The sequence below is a fragment of the Pristis pectinata genome, chromosome 20, assembly GCF_009764475.1.
Source record: "Pristis pectinata isolate sPriPec2 chromosome 20, sPriPec2.1.pri, whole genome shotgun sequence".
NCBI lineage: Eukaryota > Metazoa > Chordata > Chondrichthyes > Rhinopristiformes > Pristidae > Pristis > Pristis pectinata.
In genome coordinates this window covers 29,732,053-29,751,867 of record NC_067424.1, presented here as the reverse complement: position 1 = coordinate 29,751,867, position 19,815 = coordinate 29,732,053, and the positions used below count along the sequence as shown (strand labels likewise).

At 40.2% G+C, this 19,815-nt stretch overlaps 1 protein-coding gene across 4 annotated transcripts in view; it reads right to left on the bottom strand.

The window, feature by feature from the left end:
• The window catches only part of LOC127580808 (SAM pointed domain-containing Ets transcription factor), a 186,157-nt gene that overhangs the window by 39,083 nt on the left and 127,259 nt on the right, over window positions 1-19,815 (bottom strand). For 3 of the 4 annotated variants that reach the window (XM_052034711.1, XM_052034712.1, XM_052034713.1), the window contains exon 2: window positions 13,355-13,468. The exons of the other annotated variant lie outside the window; for it this stretch is intronic. In XM_052034711.1, coding sequence (XP_051890671.1) covers window positions 13,355-13,468 — 114 coding nt within the window. The remainder of the gene's footprint in view (window positions 1-13,354; window positions 13,469-19,815) is intronic. 4 annotated transcript variants of the gene reach the window in all.

Sequence of the window (19,815 nt, the reverse complement as noted above, 5' to 3'; positions counted from 1 at the left end):
CCAGTTTTACTTCCCCTTCCCTAACCCAGGAACAAAACCTGTTTGGTTAGAAGATCCAGCTGAATCAGGAGAATTAACAGCAGCAACAGCAAGAATAACTTACGTTTATAGAACACCTCTAATGTAATGAAGTGTCCCAAGGCACATAAATTTAACATGGCCAAACAAATAAATATTTCAGAGAGATGAAATATCTAACCAAAGTCATCAAGAAGAAATTGCCTTTGGTTACTTGGCCAAAATACGTATAAGAGAACCTGTCACCAATTAAATTCACCTCATGATATTTAGCTCCACTGTTGTCAATGGTTCCAAATGTCAGGAAGTGAGTATAACTGGTGACCAAAACCCATGCATTCATTTAGCACAAGTAATCAAGGATGAATTTATTTGCAATCTGTATGCCTTTGGTCCACATAAAATGATGCCTTCAAAGGCCTTTCTCCTGTACAATCTTTCTTTAAAATAGCAAGGTCCTAGAAACCTGGCCACCAATGCTTTACTCAGACTGCCATCAATGTCAGCTTGTAATTGGCCAGGGCTTTGCTTACCAGTTCACTCAGTGATCCTTTCATATTAATCTAGAACAATCTGTTACATTGAATGATATCACATTGATCTAGAACAGTCTGTCAAGCAGCATTGCATTAAATTTTAATTTCACTCAACAAGAATATGTGTCAACAAAAAAGTTGTTAAAAAGATAACTAATTGAGGAGTGTTGGTCATTCAGCCAGCATGAGATAGAACATGGTTCAGCCCACCAGAAGGTGCAAAAGCACCAGCATAAGCTAAGATTAATGGAAAGCATCAGTCACCCCAGCAACGCTCGCAGACTTTCAGTTTGTATTTACACTCATTCCCTTAATGCATGGCTGTGTTTGTCTAGACAGACTTATTGGACAGAATGCCTCACAGTGGCGGAAATTTGTTTTGAAGACATGCTAGGACATAATATATGAGCACACACGATCTGCATAGAGTAAATGAAGACAAATTATTTCCACTGATGGGAAGACACAGATATAAGATAATTTGAGGAAAAAAAATAAGCAAGATAGTAATTTTGTTTATATGCAACAGCCTGATTTAGAGGTTTCTGCTGAAAGGAAGGTGAAAGCAGATTCAGTCGTAACATTCAGGCTAATCATTTGTGTTCCACATCAACTGAGTTGAAAGGACCCAAAGGCAAATAATCAAAAAAGAGGGTGGAGTGCAGGAATGATCCAAAAATTAATTATCTTTTATTAATTTTTTTTAAATTTAATTGGAAGTAGGAGCAAATCACAGTACCAGGTTGTTCTCTTCATCCAGACCAATGCTAACATAAGCCAGAAACATTTCCTCCATTGTTTTCTGCACTGTTAGCAAAAACCTTCAACAATTGAATAAACTCTCTCTGGCAGATAACATAAGATGGAAAGTTAAAATACTGATATTTGGAACTTAAACACAGTTTAAGGGCATACTGATTGTGAGTTAGAAGGTTATTTCAATTAAGGACATTGTAACACTTAAATCCATAATTAATAACTTGGATTAATATAGAATAACTGAAACAGTTTAGTATTTTCACAGTAATTAATAGCATTTTGAAAATCCCATTGGTCATGAATATTTAACCTGATTTTTTTATTGGTAATAGTGCCAGTGATGTTTAGTAACCACTTCAACTATGTTTTAGGTATTCTTGAACTTTACTGAAACCCTTCTGATATACAAAGCACCTTTGACTGCTGTTATAACAGATGATCTTATTCTATAGTCCTTGCAGAGATCATGGTCAACAATATGTCACAGCTCTGGGAAATCATGACCACCAGGAGCCCACACTCTCCAACGTCTATTTGAATGCTTGCTAACTTGGATTTAGCAAGGCATGTCATAAGTCATTAATGTTGCCCAGACATGCATATGACACAGCAACTAATATACACATTGCCAATGATACATCCAATATAAACACTTAACATAACAATGTCGACATCATAACAGATAACATGCCAAGACCACAACAGAGACATAACAGTAGGAAGGATAGAAGATACAAAATATCATTACAAGGGGCCCACTGAACATTGGAGATGTGCAGATAGGTTAGAAACATAAAACATACTCTGCAAATTCCAACTTTACTTCTGAAGAAAATGATCGCATCAATCATCAAGAATTAATCAACAGGGGCTTTATACAATAATTGTCCAGGAAACATCTACCAGCACAGTTCCAGAAGCAATAGGGTTCCAAATGAATTGTTAAAAACCCTACGGTCCGCTGTATCTAAATTTCCACAGGCACTTGGCCATTCAGTGGTGCAGGGTAGATCTTAGAAATGGATAAGAAATGTGTGAAAAAGATCTAAAACCGGCATTAAGGAATTATATCAGGCTTAACGTTGACAACATTCCTGTTTCTAATTTATGCTACAGATTTAGATTCAGAAACTCAATGAAAACTGGTCAACATTGCAGACGAGGACAATGAATTCAGAGAATAAACCCCTTTCAACCCTTTATCCCTGCTTCACCAGTCAGTTAGATTATGATGGATCTGCATCACAATTCAGTTTCTTCACCAATCTCAGAAATGAAATTCTCATTAGTATCTTTACCTACAGCTTATTCGTGGAGAACATTTCAGATTTCTTTTACCACTTGTGTGAAAATGTACTTCCTGAGATTGGAAGTGGGACATTTAGGAGCAATTTTCAGATTATATTGCCATTTAATAAAAAGAGAATATGCTAGAAATATTCAGCAGGACAGCAGCATCTGACATTAAAGTTTTAACTCTATTTCTCCTTTCATGAATAATCCCTGATCTGTTGAGTATTGACATCATTTTCTATATTTATTCCCAATTTCCACCATTTGCAGTGCTTTGCTTTTGTATTGTGTTCTCTTGTCCCTGATTTCCATCAGGAAATTGTTTCTTCATGTATATCTTATCAAATCATTTTAATACTTTAAGCACTTCAATCAGATCACTCAGTCATTTAAACTCCCAGCAATTTACGCAATCTCTCTTTCTTATTTATCCTTCTAAGCCCCAATCTGGACAATACCCCTGCAATACCAAAGTACCCTACTTGAGATCCTCAGGAGGGGTCTAGCTGAGGCTCTGTGCAACTCAAGAAAAACCTTCCTCTTTGTATTTTAGCCCCTTTCAAATAAAGATAATTAGCCTTTTTGATTGCTGGTTTATATTCTTGGATGAATTTAATGCAGTGTAAAGTACTGCAGACAGGAAGAGACGTGGTCTATACAATTCATTCATGCATAGCATCATATCAACTATGGATGAATTTACAACAGTCATAGTAGATTCAATACTCACCACCTCCAACAATCAGAGTAGCAAATGATAACTCAAAGGTTGAACTATTTATCCAAAAACAGTCGAAACGAGTCGAACAAATTCAACTGTATGCTACCTTGCCAGCCAGCAGCTTGAGTACTGTGTCCAAGATAGGAGGGAGTCACTCAACCAGAGAAGGCAGTGCAGAGAATAGCCAAAATGCTATTTTCAAGAGTTATAAAATAAATTTGAATGACCTGGCCTCTTCAACATTGAAAGGACATGAATAACAGTTGACATTATAAAGGTACAAAAACTAGTTAAAAGAATATAAAAAAGGTAAATCTGGAAAAATCACTTAAGACTGTGAGAGTGGAATAATGTAGTGAACAGTAGGTTTAAAACTGACTTCATGAAATTCCCACTCTCAGAAGGAATAATTGTAGACCCTTAGAGAAAGATGGGGAAATGAACCCAACTTCTCCTGAACCTTTAATAATCTGTTAGATGCTGCAGTGGGGAAACTGCAGGATTTTTCTGGCTGAACTTGTGATCTGGTCTGCAGGCAGGTATACCATAGAGTAATAGAAAACTTTGGCACAAGATTTCAATTGGTCCACTGATAGATGCAGTGTCTAATATACTCTAACACCTTAGCTATATAGTCTTCGATATATGAATTACTACAAATTTCAAGCTGTTACAAAGCCTGTTACAGCATGTGGTTAAAAGTTCTTACACTTCTTTAATTATTGCTTAATGAAAATGGCTTTTTCTTCCAAGCTCCAAGGCAAACAAAGAGAAAATCTAAATTTAAAAGGAAAGGGAATATTTGTACAAGAATTTCAAGGGTGGATTTTGCCTAACATCTCCAGTTGCTGTTGATTACCTTTCAGAGAACTGATTAAAAATTACGTCAATTATATTTTTTCAATAGAATCCAGCGGAGATCTCTAAACTGGGTCATCTCTTTAAAGATTATGGATATTACTGAAGATCGCTCTATGATAGCTGAAAGGGCAAGCCAACAGAGAGTGTAAGAATACCTTTGAGAGTGGGCTGTCACTCTGAGTTTTATCTCGCAATGTTGCATCTATCGGGCCATGGTTTCAGCTGCTCAGAAAGGCTGTTTGTTACTGTGGAGATGCTATTTCCATTATTTGCCTAGGATTGGATTAAGTGATTAGAGGATTGATCCCCTGCAGTTCACACTATTAAATCCTGCAACAGCTTGATGCTTGTCCATTAGTGCAAGGAGTTCAGCAGTCTATTTTCATTGGTCTAACAGCATTCCAACAAAAACTGAGATCTTGCTTTACATAATGACCTCAATTAGGATGGTTCATGTGCCTTTGTTTGATAATTCTTCTGTGATACATTTTAAGGGTCAATCTGAAATTTTTATCATTTAATCACAGATAAAATAATTAACATAATAACAGAGCAAGAACTTGCATTCATACAGCACCTTTAATTCAGTAAAATATCATCACTGCCTTGCTACACTAAGAACAAATGAAGAAAAAACTTTACCATTAAATCTGGCTTCCCCAACCCGAACCATGAGTTGTTAAAATGGTTATTGGCCTGTGAAATAGCACACTAAGCGAATGGAGTGGAATGTAATCCAAGGACACCAATAAAAAACCAGAATCCCATATCATACAAAGAGCATGTAATTTTACTCAATAAATTCCCTAATTCTAGACATATAGAATATGGAGTTCAATTTGCTAATCATGAGGAAATAGCTGTTAAGCTAGTGCATTAAAAAAAATGAAAGCTGACATTTAGTCTCCATAAACCTGTGTGCTTGATCATAAGCGTACAGGATCACATAATGTATTTCCAAAACATAACAAAAGACATTGGAATACAGCAGAATCCAACATAGCGAAAGCATCTCAACATTATTCTGGTATGGTAAATCTAATAACCTTGTTAAGAGGAGGAATTCCTTCTCACCAAACCTCAAAGCAGGCAGCTTGTTAATACTTACTCAAACTTAAGTTCAAGTCTTCTGCTGGTTTAGTCACTAACATGTAATCATAAAATCAGTTTTCCCAGGAGTAATGGTGACAAAATTCAAGAAATCAAAGAGCATGAAAGAAATGGTCATAGATCTCTTCAGACCAAGCTGCTTCAGTAAAGAGGATCTACTCATCCCTTCCTACATTACAGGAGTAACCACACTTCAACAAGTTGCTCATTGGCTGTAAAGTAATTTGGAAAGACGTGAAGTTGTGAAAGGAACCAAGTGAGTGCGAGTCAGTATTTTAATTAGGTTGTGCTAGTGTAAACCATAGATTTTCAAACCAGGATCCTTAAGACCTAAAGTAATTTGACAAATAGCTATTTTGCATTTTATTGATTCGCTGGGACATTAGACTTATTGCTGCATATTAATAGTTAAAAAAATTTAGCAGCTGATAATTTTTCTCCAGTGGCTGAATACCACAGGCATAGAAATTATGTGTGGTTTGTTGGGGTAGAGTGGGAGATCTCCAGGGATATTCAAAGGGCAATCCTTTCCAAAATAAGTGTGGTCTCAGTGTTCCTTGCAGATAATTACACAATCTTAGATATACTCTTTCAATGCTATCACACAGCCAGCAGCTCTTTACGAAATTGACAGCTACTTGGCAACTCCCTGTCCTAACTCTAAACTGGTAGTGTCAGCCTCTCAATGGAAAACAAACTTATCACTCAGAAAACACCTTATGCAAGTGAATAGAGTGAAGGTGTATTAACAAACTGATTGCTGTGAAGTCTGGTGAAATAGAATCCTTGGCATTAGGGTATCTTGGTTTGAAAAGTTATTTACAGAAGTAACGTTAATACAATTCAAAATGGCTCCCATATGGAGGATACTTGCACTGTTATATTTAAGGGACAACTAGATAAGACTGGAATTGTGTACAGTTCTGATCACTACACTACAGGAAGGATGTGGTAGCATTAGAAAGAGTGCAGAAGAGGTTCACCAGAACATTGCCTAGAATGGAGGGCCTTTCTTGTAAGGAGAGATTGGAATGTAGGAGGCTGAAGGGGTGAGCTTATTCAAGTTTATAAAATTATGAGGGGCATAGATAGGGTAGATAATCAGAGTCTCTTTCCCAGAGTGGAAGAGTCTTGAACTAGAGGGCACATGTTTAAAGTGAGAGGGGAGAAATTTAAAGGAGATATGAAGGGTAAGTTTTTCACACAGACAGTGGTGATTATATTGGAATGAGCTGCCAGAGAAAGTAGTAGAGGTGGGTACAACTCCAACACTTAAAAGATGTTCGGACAGGTACTTGGATGGGAAGGAGTAGGGCAATGCAGGGCTATTGCGGGCAAGTGGGATTGGTGTGGATAGGCATCACAGTCAACATGGACAAGTTGGGCTGAAGGGCCCATTTCTGTGCTGTACTGCACTATGACTCTATCTATAAGAGTATGAGGTAGAAAGAAATAGATGGTGAGATGGAGTGGTTGGAAGCAGACATATCTGCTGCATAAATTACAGTTTAGACAAATTGGGCCAACTGACTGTTGCATTATTGGGAAAACTACTTTCCAGATGAGACATTAAACAGAAAACAAAACACTTTCAGGTGAGCATTAAATATCCCATGGTGCAATTTTGTCGATGGGCCTTGTCAATATCTTGACATTATCATTCAAACAACATCAAGGAAAAGATGATGACCTGGTAATTTTCATACGACTCTTATGCATATTGGCAGCTGCATTGTATCCATTATGACAGTGTATTGACATGTACATAATTAAACATTTAATTAGCTGCTCTTTGGGACATGTTGATGTTGTGAAAGGCACCTCCTAAATGCAAATCCTTTATTGTTCTAAGGAGGGTAAATTCACAGCAGAGCTAACTGGTATCAAGTGCTGACAGAAAATCAGATCCCCGTTCAGCTTTACTGGCCCTTTAAGGATGTCTGAAGTCCACAGGTGCATGAACCCATGAATAACAACATGTCCAAGCCAGACAAGAAGAGTGAACACTTGTGGTCACTTTGCCCTAGATATGCTTAAACTTGGTCCAAGAAGAATAAAGCTGCTGAAGCATTAAACAGGTTTTACGTTGTAATTCATTACATATTACACCTCACTGCAGAAGGTTGGGCAAAGATTGAAATTCCCACATATTTCAGGAACTGTCAATGTTAGTGTAATCTTTTATTTCTTGCCAGTTCAGTAAAAATGTGGCAGGAAAATACAAATCAATGAGATAGTCTTATCTTAGTAAACATATAGTTCAATATGCAGAAATTAGTTAAGGATATTTTAGCAAGGAACCTTTACAGAATGAGTCTATTGGCCTTAAAATGTAAGCCTGTCATGGTCCTTTAGCCCAAGTTGACAAGAAGTACATGTTCTAGTCATTAACGAAATTGAAAAGAAATTTATATATTTTTAACAGGAATATAGTATCTGGGTTAGATATGGGATTGAAGCTGGGAAAATAATAGGTCTTGTTCTGCTGGTTGTCTGAATGGTTGCCATGTATTCCCAGGGGTCTGTGCCATCACTACCAAAGCATGGTGCACTCAAGTGATGCCATTTAATACACTGTAGGTCTTTATTATTTGACAGAAGTATCTTTTATGCTCCTAATGGCTCACTGAATGAAGCCAATGCCTGATGTCCAACCGTGACATCCAGACTCAAAAGGACTTTTACTGAGTTAACTGATATCAGTCAGGGAAGCAATTGAAACAGAGTGAAACAAAGGACTGCAGATGCTGGAATCTAGATGAAAAACACAATGACGCTGGAGGCCAGGCAGCATCCAGGCAGGCCAGGCAGCATCCGTGGAGAAAAGCAGATGGTCAATGTTTTGGGTCAGGACCCTTCTTCCGGACTGAAGATAGGAAAAGGGGAAGCTGAATATATAGGGGGGAAAAGCAGAGCAGTGATAGGTGGACAAAAGAGGGGAGGCGGGGTGGCACAAGGTGTGATGGGTTGATGCAGGTAAGAGATAGTGTTATGCAGGTGCAGGGGAGGAGGGGAGAGCAGATCCACCGGGGGATGGGTCAAGGGTAAGAAGAGAGAGGGAAAAAAAGGATAGGAAAGGGAAGAAGCATAGTGTTGGTGGGGGGGGGGGTTTGTGGGGAAGGTGGGGTGGGGATTGTCTAAAGTGGGAGAATTCAATGTTCATGCCATTAGGCTGCAAGGTTCCAAGATGGAAAATGAGGTGCTGTTCCTCCAGTTTGCACTTGGATTTCTCCTGGCAGTGGAGGAGGCCGAGGACTGACATATCAGTGATGGTGTGGGAGAGCGAGTTGAAGTGGCTGGCAACGGGAAGATACAGGTCGCGGTTACGGACCTTTTTCAAGCAATTGAAACACTACAGCAAGACTCAGTTCCCCCTGACTAAAGAGGAGAAAAGAAATGAGCCAGGATTTTGGCTGGTGATCCTGACCCAGTGCCTCATATTGAAAAGCACGCATGCATGTATATTAGCTGAGACAAGAGACGGCCCAGCTATAAGGATCTCTATCACTGGATACCCTGTTGATGTTCACTTTCCAAGGTCTTGATGCAAGATGGAGTCCTTGGTACTATGAGAAAGCCAAGAGAGTGAAAATAGAGGAGAAAAGTGGAAAATATAACACTGATGTCACATACTTCCACAATCATTTCAATTTACAGTAATTAGGTAACATGACTGCCATTCTGTTGCCGACTTAATTATATTTCCTACCATTTCACTTTGATTTGTATGCAGGAAAGCAGACAGGAACTTAACAAAGTGATTTGAGAGTCTCTAAGAGAAGTATGAGGAAAACCCTGCAGCATTAGTAGGTAGGGGAAAGAGTAATGCTGTCTCTACGGTTTTGTTTTCAAAATGTTATCAATTTCCATCATCTTTGTAGCCTCTTAATTCTTTTTCAGGCTTTGTTTGACTGACAACCATTAATCTGAATGTAAAAAGCCAATTTCATTGCACAACTTGTGCCTATGCAAAGTAGTGTTTGGTTTGTATCAACAGAAAATGTATCGTGAGTCAGTGGGAGTGAAATTAGGCAAGTTACATGGCAGTCAGTCTCTCAGAGATACTGTGGCAGGAAAGCAACATACAATTAAGGTCAAAACAGTCACCCAATTAGAAAGTCTCTGAGTGAGATTTGGATCAGTTTGGACTTTGGCTGCCACCTGAGTGCCACATGGACAGTGAGCACGTTCATGGGACGAGTCATGTTGATGGTCATATTGACAAGAGCATTTGCCTGCCAGAAGTATGGAAGGATCATAGTATCAAAACTGATTGGATGCCATGGTGCCCTGTTAGAGTTCAGCGCTCCAGCCAGTAACACCTTGCATTGCTGAAAACACATCAAGCAGCTAGAAGCCCCTAGTTAAAGGCATCATCCATGACTTTTAGGTAAATTGCTAGTTGATTTCTTCTGGCTGCTGCCGCAAATCTGCAAGTGATTTCTTTTGTTGCTTCAAGTTGCAGAGGTGTGTTGGTCCACTTTCTGTGGACCAATAAATGGTGCTCAAACTCTGAAATAAGAACTGAAAATGTGGGAAACATTCAGCAGCTCAAGCAGCATCAGTGGAAAGAGAAACAGTTAATGGGTTCAGCCAGGTGAATGGTGTTGGCAGAGGGAAACTAGTTGGGCTGTTATTGAAGGAAGAAGTGGCAGGCCTTCAGAACATCATGGTGTTGAGGGATTGTACTTGCATGGTAAATGTAAGTTCCCTGGAAACTGGAAGCTGTCAAAGTGGTGAAGGGTATCAGTGGTATCACAGATGTAAGTATGGAAGGGACTGGACCAGAGGAGAAGAAAGAGGACAAGAACAGACTGAAACATTGGGTCTGCATGGAGAGTCCTTCACCTGGATCCTAAGTAGAAGCTAGCAGCAGACTGTATAGGGCTGGGAGACTATAAGGATGGAAACTGTGGAGGGAAGATCTCCCAAGGAAGTAAGGTCCGTGACTTCTTGGGAGACAATGGCCTTACATTTAGGGGTCAGGATCCAGAGGTAGTAATAAAGATGTGTCCAAAAGCAGATGCTTGGTCTCTGCAAGATAGAGGTCAGCTCACCAGACCACAACAACAACACCTTTTCCTGACCTGCTGACTGGTTCCAGCATTTTCTGTTCTTATTTGCACATTGACCAGCTTCCCTGGATATAGATGTGTTAATGGGCATTCCCTTTGGACTCCCATGAAATGCAGGGTGACTGGAGGAATGAACAGGAAAAGCAGGGGAGCTGCTGGAAGATGGAGGAAGAAATGGAGGGATTGAAGGTGTGTTGTCAGAGGTTATTGGTATCGGAATTGGTTTATTATTGTCACTTGTACTGAGGTACAGTGAAAAATTTGTCTTCCATACCGGTCGTACAGGTCAATTCATTACACAGTGCATTGAGGTAGTGCAGGATAAAAACAATAACAGAATACAGAGCAAAATGTCACAGCTACAGGGAAATGCATTGCAGGTAGACAATAAGGTGCAAGGTCAAACAAGGTAGAGTGTGAGGTCAGAGTCCATCTCATGGTATAAGGGAACCATTTAATAGTCTTATCACCATGGGATAGAAGCTGTCCTTGAGACTGGTAGTATGTGCCCTCAGGCTCCTGTATCTTCTGCCTGATGGGAGAGGAGAGAAGAGAGAATGACCTGGGTGGGTGGGGCCTTTGATGGTGCTGGCTGCTTCACCAAGGCAGTGAGAGGTATAGACAGAATCCATGGAGGGGAGGCTGGTTTTTGTGATGCGCTGGGCTGTGTCCACAACTCTCTGCAGTTTCTTGTGGTCCTGAGCAGAGCAGTTGCCATACCAAGCCGTGATGCATCCAGATAGGATGCTTTCTATGGTGCATCGATAAAGGTTGATGAGTGTCAAAAGGGACATGCCAAATTTCTTTAGCCTTCTGAGGAAGTAAAGGCGTTGATGAGCTTTCTTGGCCGTAGCATCAACTTGGCGTCATCTCCACCCAGGGAGCAGTTCTCCAAAGTGAGGAACAATGTATGAAGTGTCTAGGTTTCAGTAGATTTCACTGAAATTTGCCACCTTCTCAAGCATCTACTTCAATGTCAGAGAAAAGCAAGATTCACATTGCTACTGGCTGTGAAGGTGATCCTGGAAGTGAGCCTTAATGCATCTGATTCTTTCCAGGTCAAATTTAGAAATATAAGCATCACTTAACAGCTTTTCATCCACTGTTGTATGAAGTTACTGAGGCTCTCTCTAAAAGAGCTAACTACATTTCATTCTCCATTGCCAGACGGCAGCAAGCTGTGTGAGCAGTGTTGTGAAGATCGTTGGCATTCCAAGAGTGTGGGAGACCACTGACACACAGCTCCAGGGACCCAGGTTCGCTCCTGACCTCAGGTGGTGTCCGTATGGAGTTTGCAAATTCTCCTTATGTTTTGTGTATTTCCCCTCACATCCCAACGATACCAAATGAAGGGCCTCGACCCGAAACGTCGACTGTCCATTTCCCTCCACGGATGCTGCTTGACCCGCTGAGTTCCTCCAGCATTTTGTTTGTTGCTCCAAGTTCCAGCATCCAGAGTCTCTTGTGTCTCCACAGATACGTTAGTAGGCTAATTGGCGACGTAAATTACCCTTTAGTTTAGGTAATCGAGGGGGAGTTGATGGATATGTGAAAGAGACGAAGTGGCAGGGCTATAGAGAAATAAGAGTGGGAATGGAATTGACAATGGCAATCTGCTGATGTGTTCAGTGTGCAAGCCAACTACACATGGGCAGCTAGTGTACAATGAAAGCCATGCTGCCAGGTAAAATTGACAGAGCAATCCAATGTCTAATGAAGCAATGTTTATGCTGCTCCAATCTGGGGCATTCCCACAGCACAAAGCCTAGTGTACAAAGATTCCTGATAGTCTTCTGAATGCTACGTAACTGCACCATCATCATATAATTGTAGAAATTTATGCCAAAGCTGAAGGTTATTGAGTCCTTGCTACCTAAAGGGGTAACCCAGTCTAATCCCAGCTCTTGGTCTGTCACAATCATATAAGATGTCATAGTTAACTATGATAAGAGCTGTTTTGGTACCATGGCAGTGGTGCATATCCTTTGGGAAGTACTCAGATAAAGAGTACAAGAGAGATGTATTTTTTGGGGAGAGTCTATGTTCAAGGGCTTGGGAGAGGAAAGAAGTGTTGGAGATGGAACATCCTATACTGTTCCTAAACATAAGACTCTTGTCAGGTGGCCTTCAAGTACCTTTTCATTAGGAGGTGTGATCTGGCTCTATTTGTTGCCAAATTGGTTCTCTGCTGAAGAATGCAAGGTTAGTGCTGGTTGAGTACTATAAGCATGATAAAATGAGTAGGCTTCTGCCTGCATTACAATGAATTATAAGTGTTAATCACACCTCACAATCCACACATCCAATTTAGAGCACTATCAAGTTTAGCAGCATTTAATCATTCATATGGCAGTCCTGTTGGCTGTCTGCCCATCAGTTTTCAGGTACTTAACGATGCTTTCATTTTGGTCTGGTGGTACACCTGAACTTCTCTTAATAGACTTGTTTTTCTTGTGAAAGGTGCAGCATTTGTTGAAGAGGAAATGTGACTCCAGGCTTTGTACCTCACCAGGTGACATTCCAGTTTGAGAGTAATTTATGAGCCTACAGATTGAAATTAATGATAATGACTTAGTGTTGACCTAAAAAGCATTCTGGATGCAAAAATGAATCTAGTTCCTGATACGGAAGAATTGTCTAATTCTGCAGAATAGATTCCAAGCCAATTGCTTTAGGTTACCGATGCTCTTCTGTATGTCAAGAGTAGCATTACTAAGCATAAACATTTCCACCAGTCTGAGAGATTTTAGCTTTGACATAGAACTAATTCAATGAAGTATGAAGTGTTTGCTACAAGGTGGTGCATACTCAGCATAGTAACTGTTATTTATAATATATATTTTTATGATATTTTATATATAAGATTATTATATATTAAACATATGTACAATATAAAATTTAAAATGTATGAAATATAGTAACGATAATAAATATTATATATAATGGCCACTGTCTGTAAGGGGTTTGTACGTTCTCCTCACGTCTGCATGGGTTTCCTCCGGGTGCTCCGGTTTCCTCCCGCATTCCAAAGACGTACAGGTTAGGAAGTTGTGGACATGCTATGTTGGCACCATAAACATTGCGACACTTGCAGGCTGCCCACAGAACATGCAAAAGATGCATTTCACTGTGTGTTTCGATGTACATGTGACTAATAAAGATATCTTCTCTTATCATATAAAATATATATTATATATAACATATTATACATTATAAAGAAACAAAAAAAAACAAATCTTTAACATACATAAGAACACTTAGAAAAATAATTAATACAAAGCAAAGATTTATATATATCTGGATTACTATACTTGATAATATACAGCGGTATGCAAAAGTTTGGGCACCCCGGTCAAAATTTCTGTTGCTGTGAATAGCTAAGTGAGTAAAAGGTGACCTGATTTCCAAAAGGCATAAAGTTAAAGATGACACATTTCTTTAATATTTTAAGCAAGATTACTTTTTTATTTCCATCTTTTACTATTTCAAAATAACAAAAAGGAAAAGGGCCCGAAGCGAAAGTTTGGGCACCCTGCATGGTCAGTACCCTTTGGCAAGTATCACAGCTTGTAAACACTTTCTGCAGCCAGCTAAGAGTCTTTCAATTCTTGTTTGTGGGATTTTTGCCCATTCTTCCTTGCAAAAGGTTTCTAGTTCTGTGAGATTCTTGGGCTGTCTTGCATGCACTGCCCTTTTGAGGTCTAGCCACAGATTTTTGATGATGTTTAGGTCAGGGGGACTGTGAGGGCCATGGCAAAACCTTCAGCTTGTGCCTCTTGAGGTAGTCCATTGTGGATTTTGAGGTCTGTTTTGGATTGTTATCCTGTTGTAGAAGCCATCCTCTTTTCATCTTCAGCTTTTTTTTTACAGACAGTATGATGTTTGCTTCCAGAATTTGCTGGTATTTAATTGAATTCGTTCTTCCCTCTACCAGTGAAATGTTCCCCGTGCCACTGGCTGCAACACAAGCCCAATGCATGATCGCTCCACCCCCCCCGTGCTTAACAGTTGGAGAGGTGTTCTTTTCATGAAATTCTGCACCTTTTTTTCTCCAAACATACCTTTGCTCATTGCGGCCAAAAAGTTCTATTTTAACTTCATCAGTCCACAGGACTTGTTTCCAAAATGCATCAGCCTTGTTTAGATGTTCCTTTGCAAACTTCTGGCGCTGAATCTTGTGGTGAGGATGCAGGAAAGGTTTTCTTCTGATGACTCTTCCATGAAGGTCATATTTGTGCAGGTGTCACTGCACAGTAGAACAGTGCACCACCACTCCAGAGTCTGCTAAATCTTCCTGAAAGTCTTTTGCCTTTCTAGCAATCCTACGAGCAGTTCTCTCGGAAACTTTTCTTGGTCTTCCAGACCCCAGTTTGACCTCCACCATTCCTGTTAACTACCATTTCTTAATTACATTACGAACTGAGGAAATGACTACCTGAAAATGCTTTTCTATCTTCTTATAGCCTTCTCCTGCTTTGTGGGCATCATTTATTTTAATTTTCAGAGTGCTGGGCAGCTGCTTAGAGGAGCCCATGGCTGCTGACTGTTGGGACAAGGTTTGAGGAGTCAGGGTATTTATAAAGCTTTGAAATTTGCATCACCTGGCCTTTCCTAACGACGACTGTGAACAAGCCATAGCCCTAACAAGCTAATGAAGGCCTGAGACCTTGGAAAAAGTTATCTGAGAGCTCAAATCTCTTGAGGTGCCCAAACTTTTGCATGGTGCTCCTTTCCTTTTTTCACTCTAAAATTGTACAAAACAAAAATAATACACTAATCTTGCTTAAAATGTTGAAAAGAATGTTTCATCTTTAACCTTATGACTTTTGGAGATCAGTTCATCTTCTACTCACTTAACTATTCACAGTAAAATAAATTTTGACCAGGGGTGCCCAAACTTTTGCATGCCACTGTAACTATTCTTTAAATTGAATAATACTGAATGAGAATCAGAGTCATATGTTTTATTATCACACTGTAAGGAGTGAGTTAGCTGGTAAGTAGGTGTTGGTATCAAGTTTTGGGGAGAGGTGAGGATGTTGGAAGGAGGCCATTTAGGAGATTTACACTCAGCAGAAAAGTGCTGTGGGGGATTATGTGATGTTCCTCTTTATTTTAACAGCTCCATTAAATATAGAACTGACCAACATCATAGGAAGGAATGAAGTGCTCTGCCGTTCAAAATCACCCTCAGTAATTCGGGCATTCCAATGTTAAACATTTAGCAAAGTTTCAGTGCTTGAATCTTCTAAAATTCCAAAGATCCATATTCCAACCCCCAGTCAAAAGAAGAGGGATGTCAATCTAGAAATTCTATCAAAGTACATGATGCTTGTGTTGCTACGTGAATCAGTAAACCAATCACTAACCAAGATTGTGGATTTACTGCTTCCAATGGTCTCCTTCTGTGACAATGTCCTCTGGACCATCTGTGCTTGAAGCTCAAAGATGGTCAGGCATGCAGAGTGACATCTAGCAGCATGTAACACACATTTGGACACCACTTCTGGGAAATTCATTCATGCATGCCCTACGGGCAGTGTGATTCTTTTATACAGATGCAGACCTTTGTTACAAATGTGAGGACTAGTTCCGTCAACCTATAGCGGGCTTGCCTAAGCTGATGCCAGGGTGTGCAGTCCAGTGCTGGGAACCACCTACCGATGCCCTTAACCATTTTTAACTTGAAGAACTTATCCCAAACTGAAGCTCTCCTGTGGTCCACCCCAACCTGTTTACCCCATCTTGATCATGAACTTCAACCCCCTCCATCACATCTAAAAATCAATAGCATACCCCACCCCAACAGGTTATCACTATGACCCTTCTTCCTCATCCCACAGCAGCCAATCACAAACATCCTCCAACACATCTCTTGAAATCCCGACCCCACACCCCCCACCATCCAACACCCACCCTCTATCCCAGACTCACAACACACCATCTTTACTCTTAGGATGACTTTGGCATGCATTAAGTGTGCACGGTCTGCTCTGCAGCATTGCAGACAATTCCTTGCCCTTAAGGTGCAGTTGAATTTCGCAGCAACATTCACCAGCAAGTTTAATGTGCTTTTTCAGAGGTCAGAAAATGTCTGTGCTAATCCTTTATGCCTCCTGACTATCAGAATCCTAAAACAATAAGTAAAATCGTGTTTTGGATTTTCAGTAGACACAGAGCACAGGGGAACCCACCACCCACTGTGGAAGGTGGGAAGAAAGAACCAAATCAGGTTGTGCAATAACAACAACAACTTGCATTTACAGAGCACACCTGACAGAGTAAAATGTCCCAAGAGGTTTCACAGGACGGTTATCAAACTAGACCAAGACAATTAAGAACACATTGGGACTGGTGACCGAAAATTAGATCAAAAAAAGAAGTTCTGAGCATCTTGAAAGAGAAGGGAGAGCTAATGGGCAGAGGGGTTAAGGGTAGGAATACCTGAGCTTCAAGCATTAGTGTGGCCACTGTGGTGCAGTGATTAACACTGGGAATGCACAAGCGAGCAGGATGAAGAGAGCGCAGAGATTTCGAGGAGTTGCAGGAATGGAAGAAGTTACGTGGGTAGGATTTGGCAAAGCTATGGAGGGATACAAAACTGGAAGTGATATAACTGAAGCGTGAGCAGATCAGGAACCACTGTAAGTCTGTAAGCCAAGAGATGAAGGGTAAATGGTACTTACCGCTAGGAGGAGTTCAGTTTTTGGAGACTGTAAAATGGGAGGTTTGGACAGGAGGACAAGAACTCAGACAATCAGTGGGGAAATTGAACATTTCAGACCCACTGTCTTAAAACCTGGGGTCTTATTTTTGTTGTTTTTGACATTTCTTCCTTCCTGCATTAAACCCAATGAGAATAAGATATTTTAAGCAACTTTATTGTTGTTTTTAATGGATTGATTTGGCTAAAGTTGTGCCAGTCTGCTCTTGATTCATATGGACGTAATTCCACCTGAAAAAATCAACTCTTTTTCAGGTTCAAATTATGACAAAAAAATTTACAAAAATGGCCGGGTAGGGGAAGACAATTAATCAAAGAGTATGCTTGAACTTCATAGATTCCAAGTTGCTCTTGAGAGAGCTGAAGTCAGCCATCCCAGTCAGAGAAGTTTCCACAGTAAGGGTACTATCTCTGTGGAGCTTCCACACTTTTTCCCTGATCATGTGAGTTTCTCCTCGGTGCTCCGGGTTCCTCCCAAGCTGGCCCTACATTAGCCTCATTGGCCATCTCATGACCTACAAAACTGGTGGAAGTAAACCTTCCATGATCCTGAGGGACCACCTCAGGACTGAATTGGATGATCACAATCTTCACCAAACAGTAATGGGCCGGATCTTTGGTCCACCAAACTGCGTGAACGAATCACAGATAGGAAAGAGTGTCAAAGACAAATGTTAACCAGTCAACTCAAAGCACAGGCAAACTGTGCTGTTCATTAAATGAAACCTGAATTCTACAGAGAATAGACTTACAAGAACATCAGTCTCTTGAAACTCAGCCAGAAAAGTGTAAGTACCATAATGTTATCACGATATGGAGAGGATGTTCTGTCCCAGAGTAATGTTCCAGGATCAGATAGGCGCCTGTTCATTAAAGTAAGAAAGACTTACATTTGCACAGCACCCTTCAGGACCACAGGATGTTCTAATGTGTGTTACAGCCAACAAAATACTTCTGAAGTGCATTCACTGTTGTACTGCAGGAAACACTCAACAAATTTGCATGCAGCAAAGTCCCACAAATGGTAATATGATAATAATTAGTTTTATATATTAGTAACATTTGCTGAAACTTAAATAGATTCAATGTGCATAGCTTTTTGGTGTTGATCTTTACTCCCTTTTTGGTGGAGAAGTCCTTCCCAATTTCTCTCCTACGTGACCTAACTTTTAAGTTTGTATTCTAGATCTTCCCTACTGACACCATAACATGAGGGAAATACGTGTTTCAAAAAAGAGATTCATAACATGAGGGAAATACGTATTTCAAAAAAGAGATTCAAAAGATAACTTTCATCTCTGGTATCCAGAACATTTCACAGTTTAGGGAGTAACTTTAAGAAAAATAATTACTTTGTCGAATTGTACTGGTAACAATGAGACTGAGTGCAAGGCAATTGGCAATTCCCATGGCTGTTCTCCACCCCTGCTGCAGGTAAACTCATCAGCAGAGCCCATGAACCTACCCAAGTGACCTAATTATCCCAAGGTTTGCAATGATTGCTGATATCTCCTGGTGCCTGGCATTAACCTGCCACAAATAGTTCTCCCAATAACAGAGAATCTGTAGGACTACCTTTCTGCATATCATCCCAAAATACATGCCAGTATAGATTTTTCCATTCCTTGAGTACACTCAGAAGAAAGGGCAAACTTAACAAAAAGATTAAAAATATAAGAATGTAAGAAATAGAAGTGGAATAGACTGTAAATCTCTCAAGCAATATGATCATGGCTGATGCTATGCCTCGTCCACTTTCTTACTAAATGTCCATTTTCTCTGCTTCCTGGTATTCAAAGATCTATTGACTACACTCAGCAACTGGGCATCAACATCCCGCTGAGGTAGAGGTCCATAAATTTACCATCATCTAAATAAGGAAATATCTCCTCATCTCGATCTAATCATTCTTGAGGAAATAACAATGTATACACTGTCAAACCCTCTCAAAATTTTATATCTCAGTGAGATCACTTCTATCTTTTAAACTCCACTGCATCTAGGGCAACCTTATCAATTACCCTTTACAGGACAATTTTCCTAGCCCAGATAACAATCTTGTGAATCTTCACTCATTCCAAGGCAAGCATATCCTTCCTTACATACAGACACTAAAAGTGCTTGCAGTGTACCAAAGGAAGCATTACCTGAGTTTGTGCAGTCTCAGTAAGACTTCCATACTTTTGTACTCCAAATTCCTTGCAATAAAAGTCAACAAGCCATCTGCCTTCCAAAATACTTACTGTTTTTTTATATTAACTTTCTACAACTTATTTACCAGCACATCAAGATCTTTCAGTATACCAATATTTACTCGTATCTTACTGTGTAACCATCACTCTACAATTCTGTTCACCCCACCAAAGGGCACAACCTCATTTTCTCTGACATTACACTTCTCCTGCCACCTTCTTGTCCACTTACCTACCTGCGCACAGCTCTTTGTAGTCTCCTTGTGCCCTCCTCATAGCTCACTTTCCCTCTATTTGCTTTGTCATAGAGCACTACAGCACAGAAACAGGCCCTTCGGTTCATCTGGTCCATGCCGGCCTGGTTTGCTGCCTAGTCCCACCTACCTGCACCCGCACCATAGCCCTCCATACCTCTCTCATTCACATACCTATCCAAACTTCTCTTAAATGTTACAATTGAACCCGCATCCGCCACTTCTGCTGGCAGCTCGTTCCACACTCGCACCACCCTCTGAGCAAAGTAGTT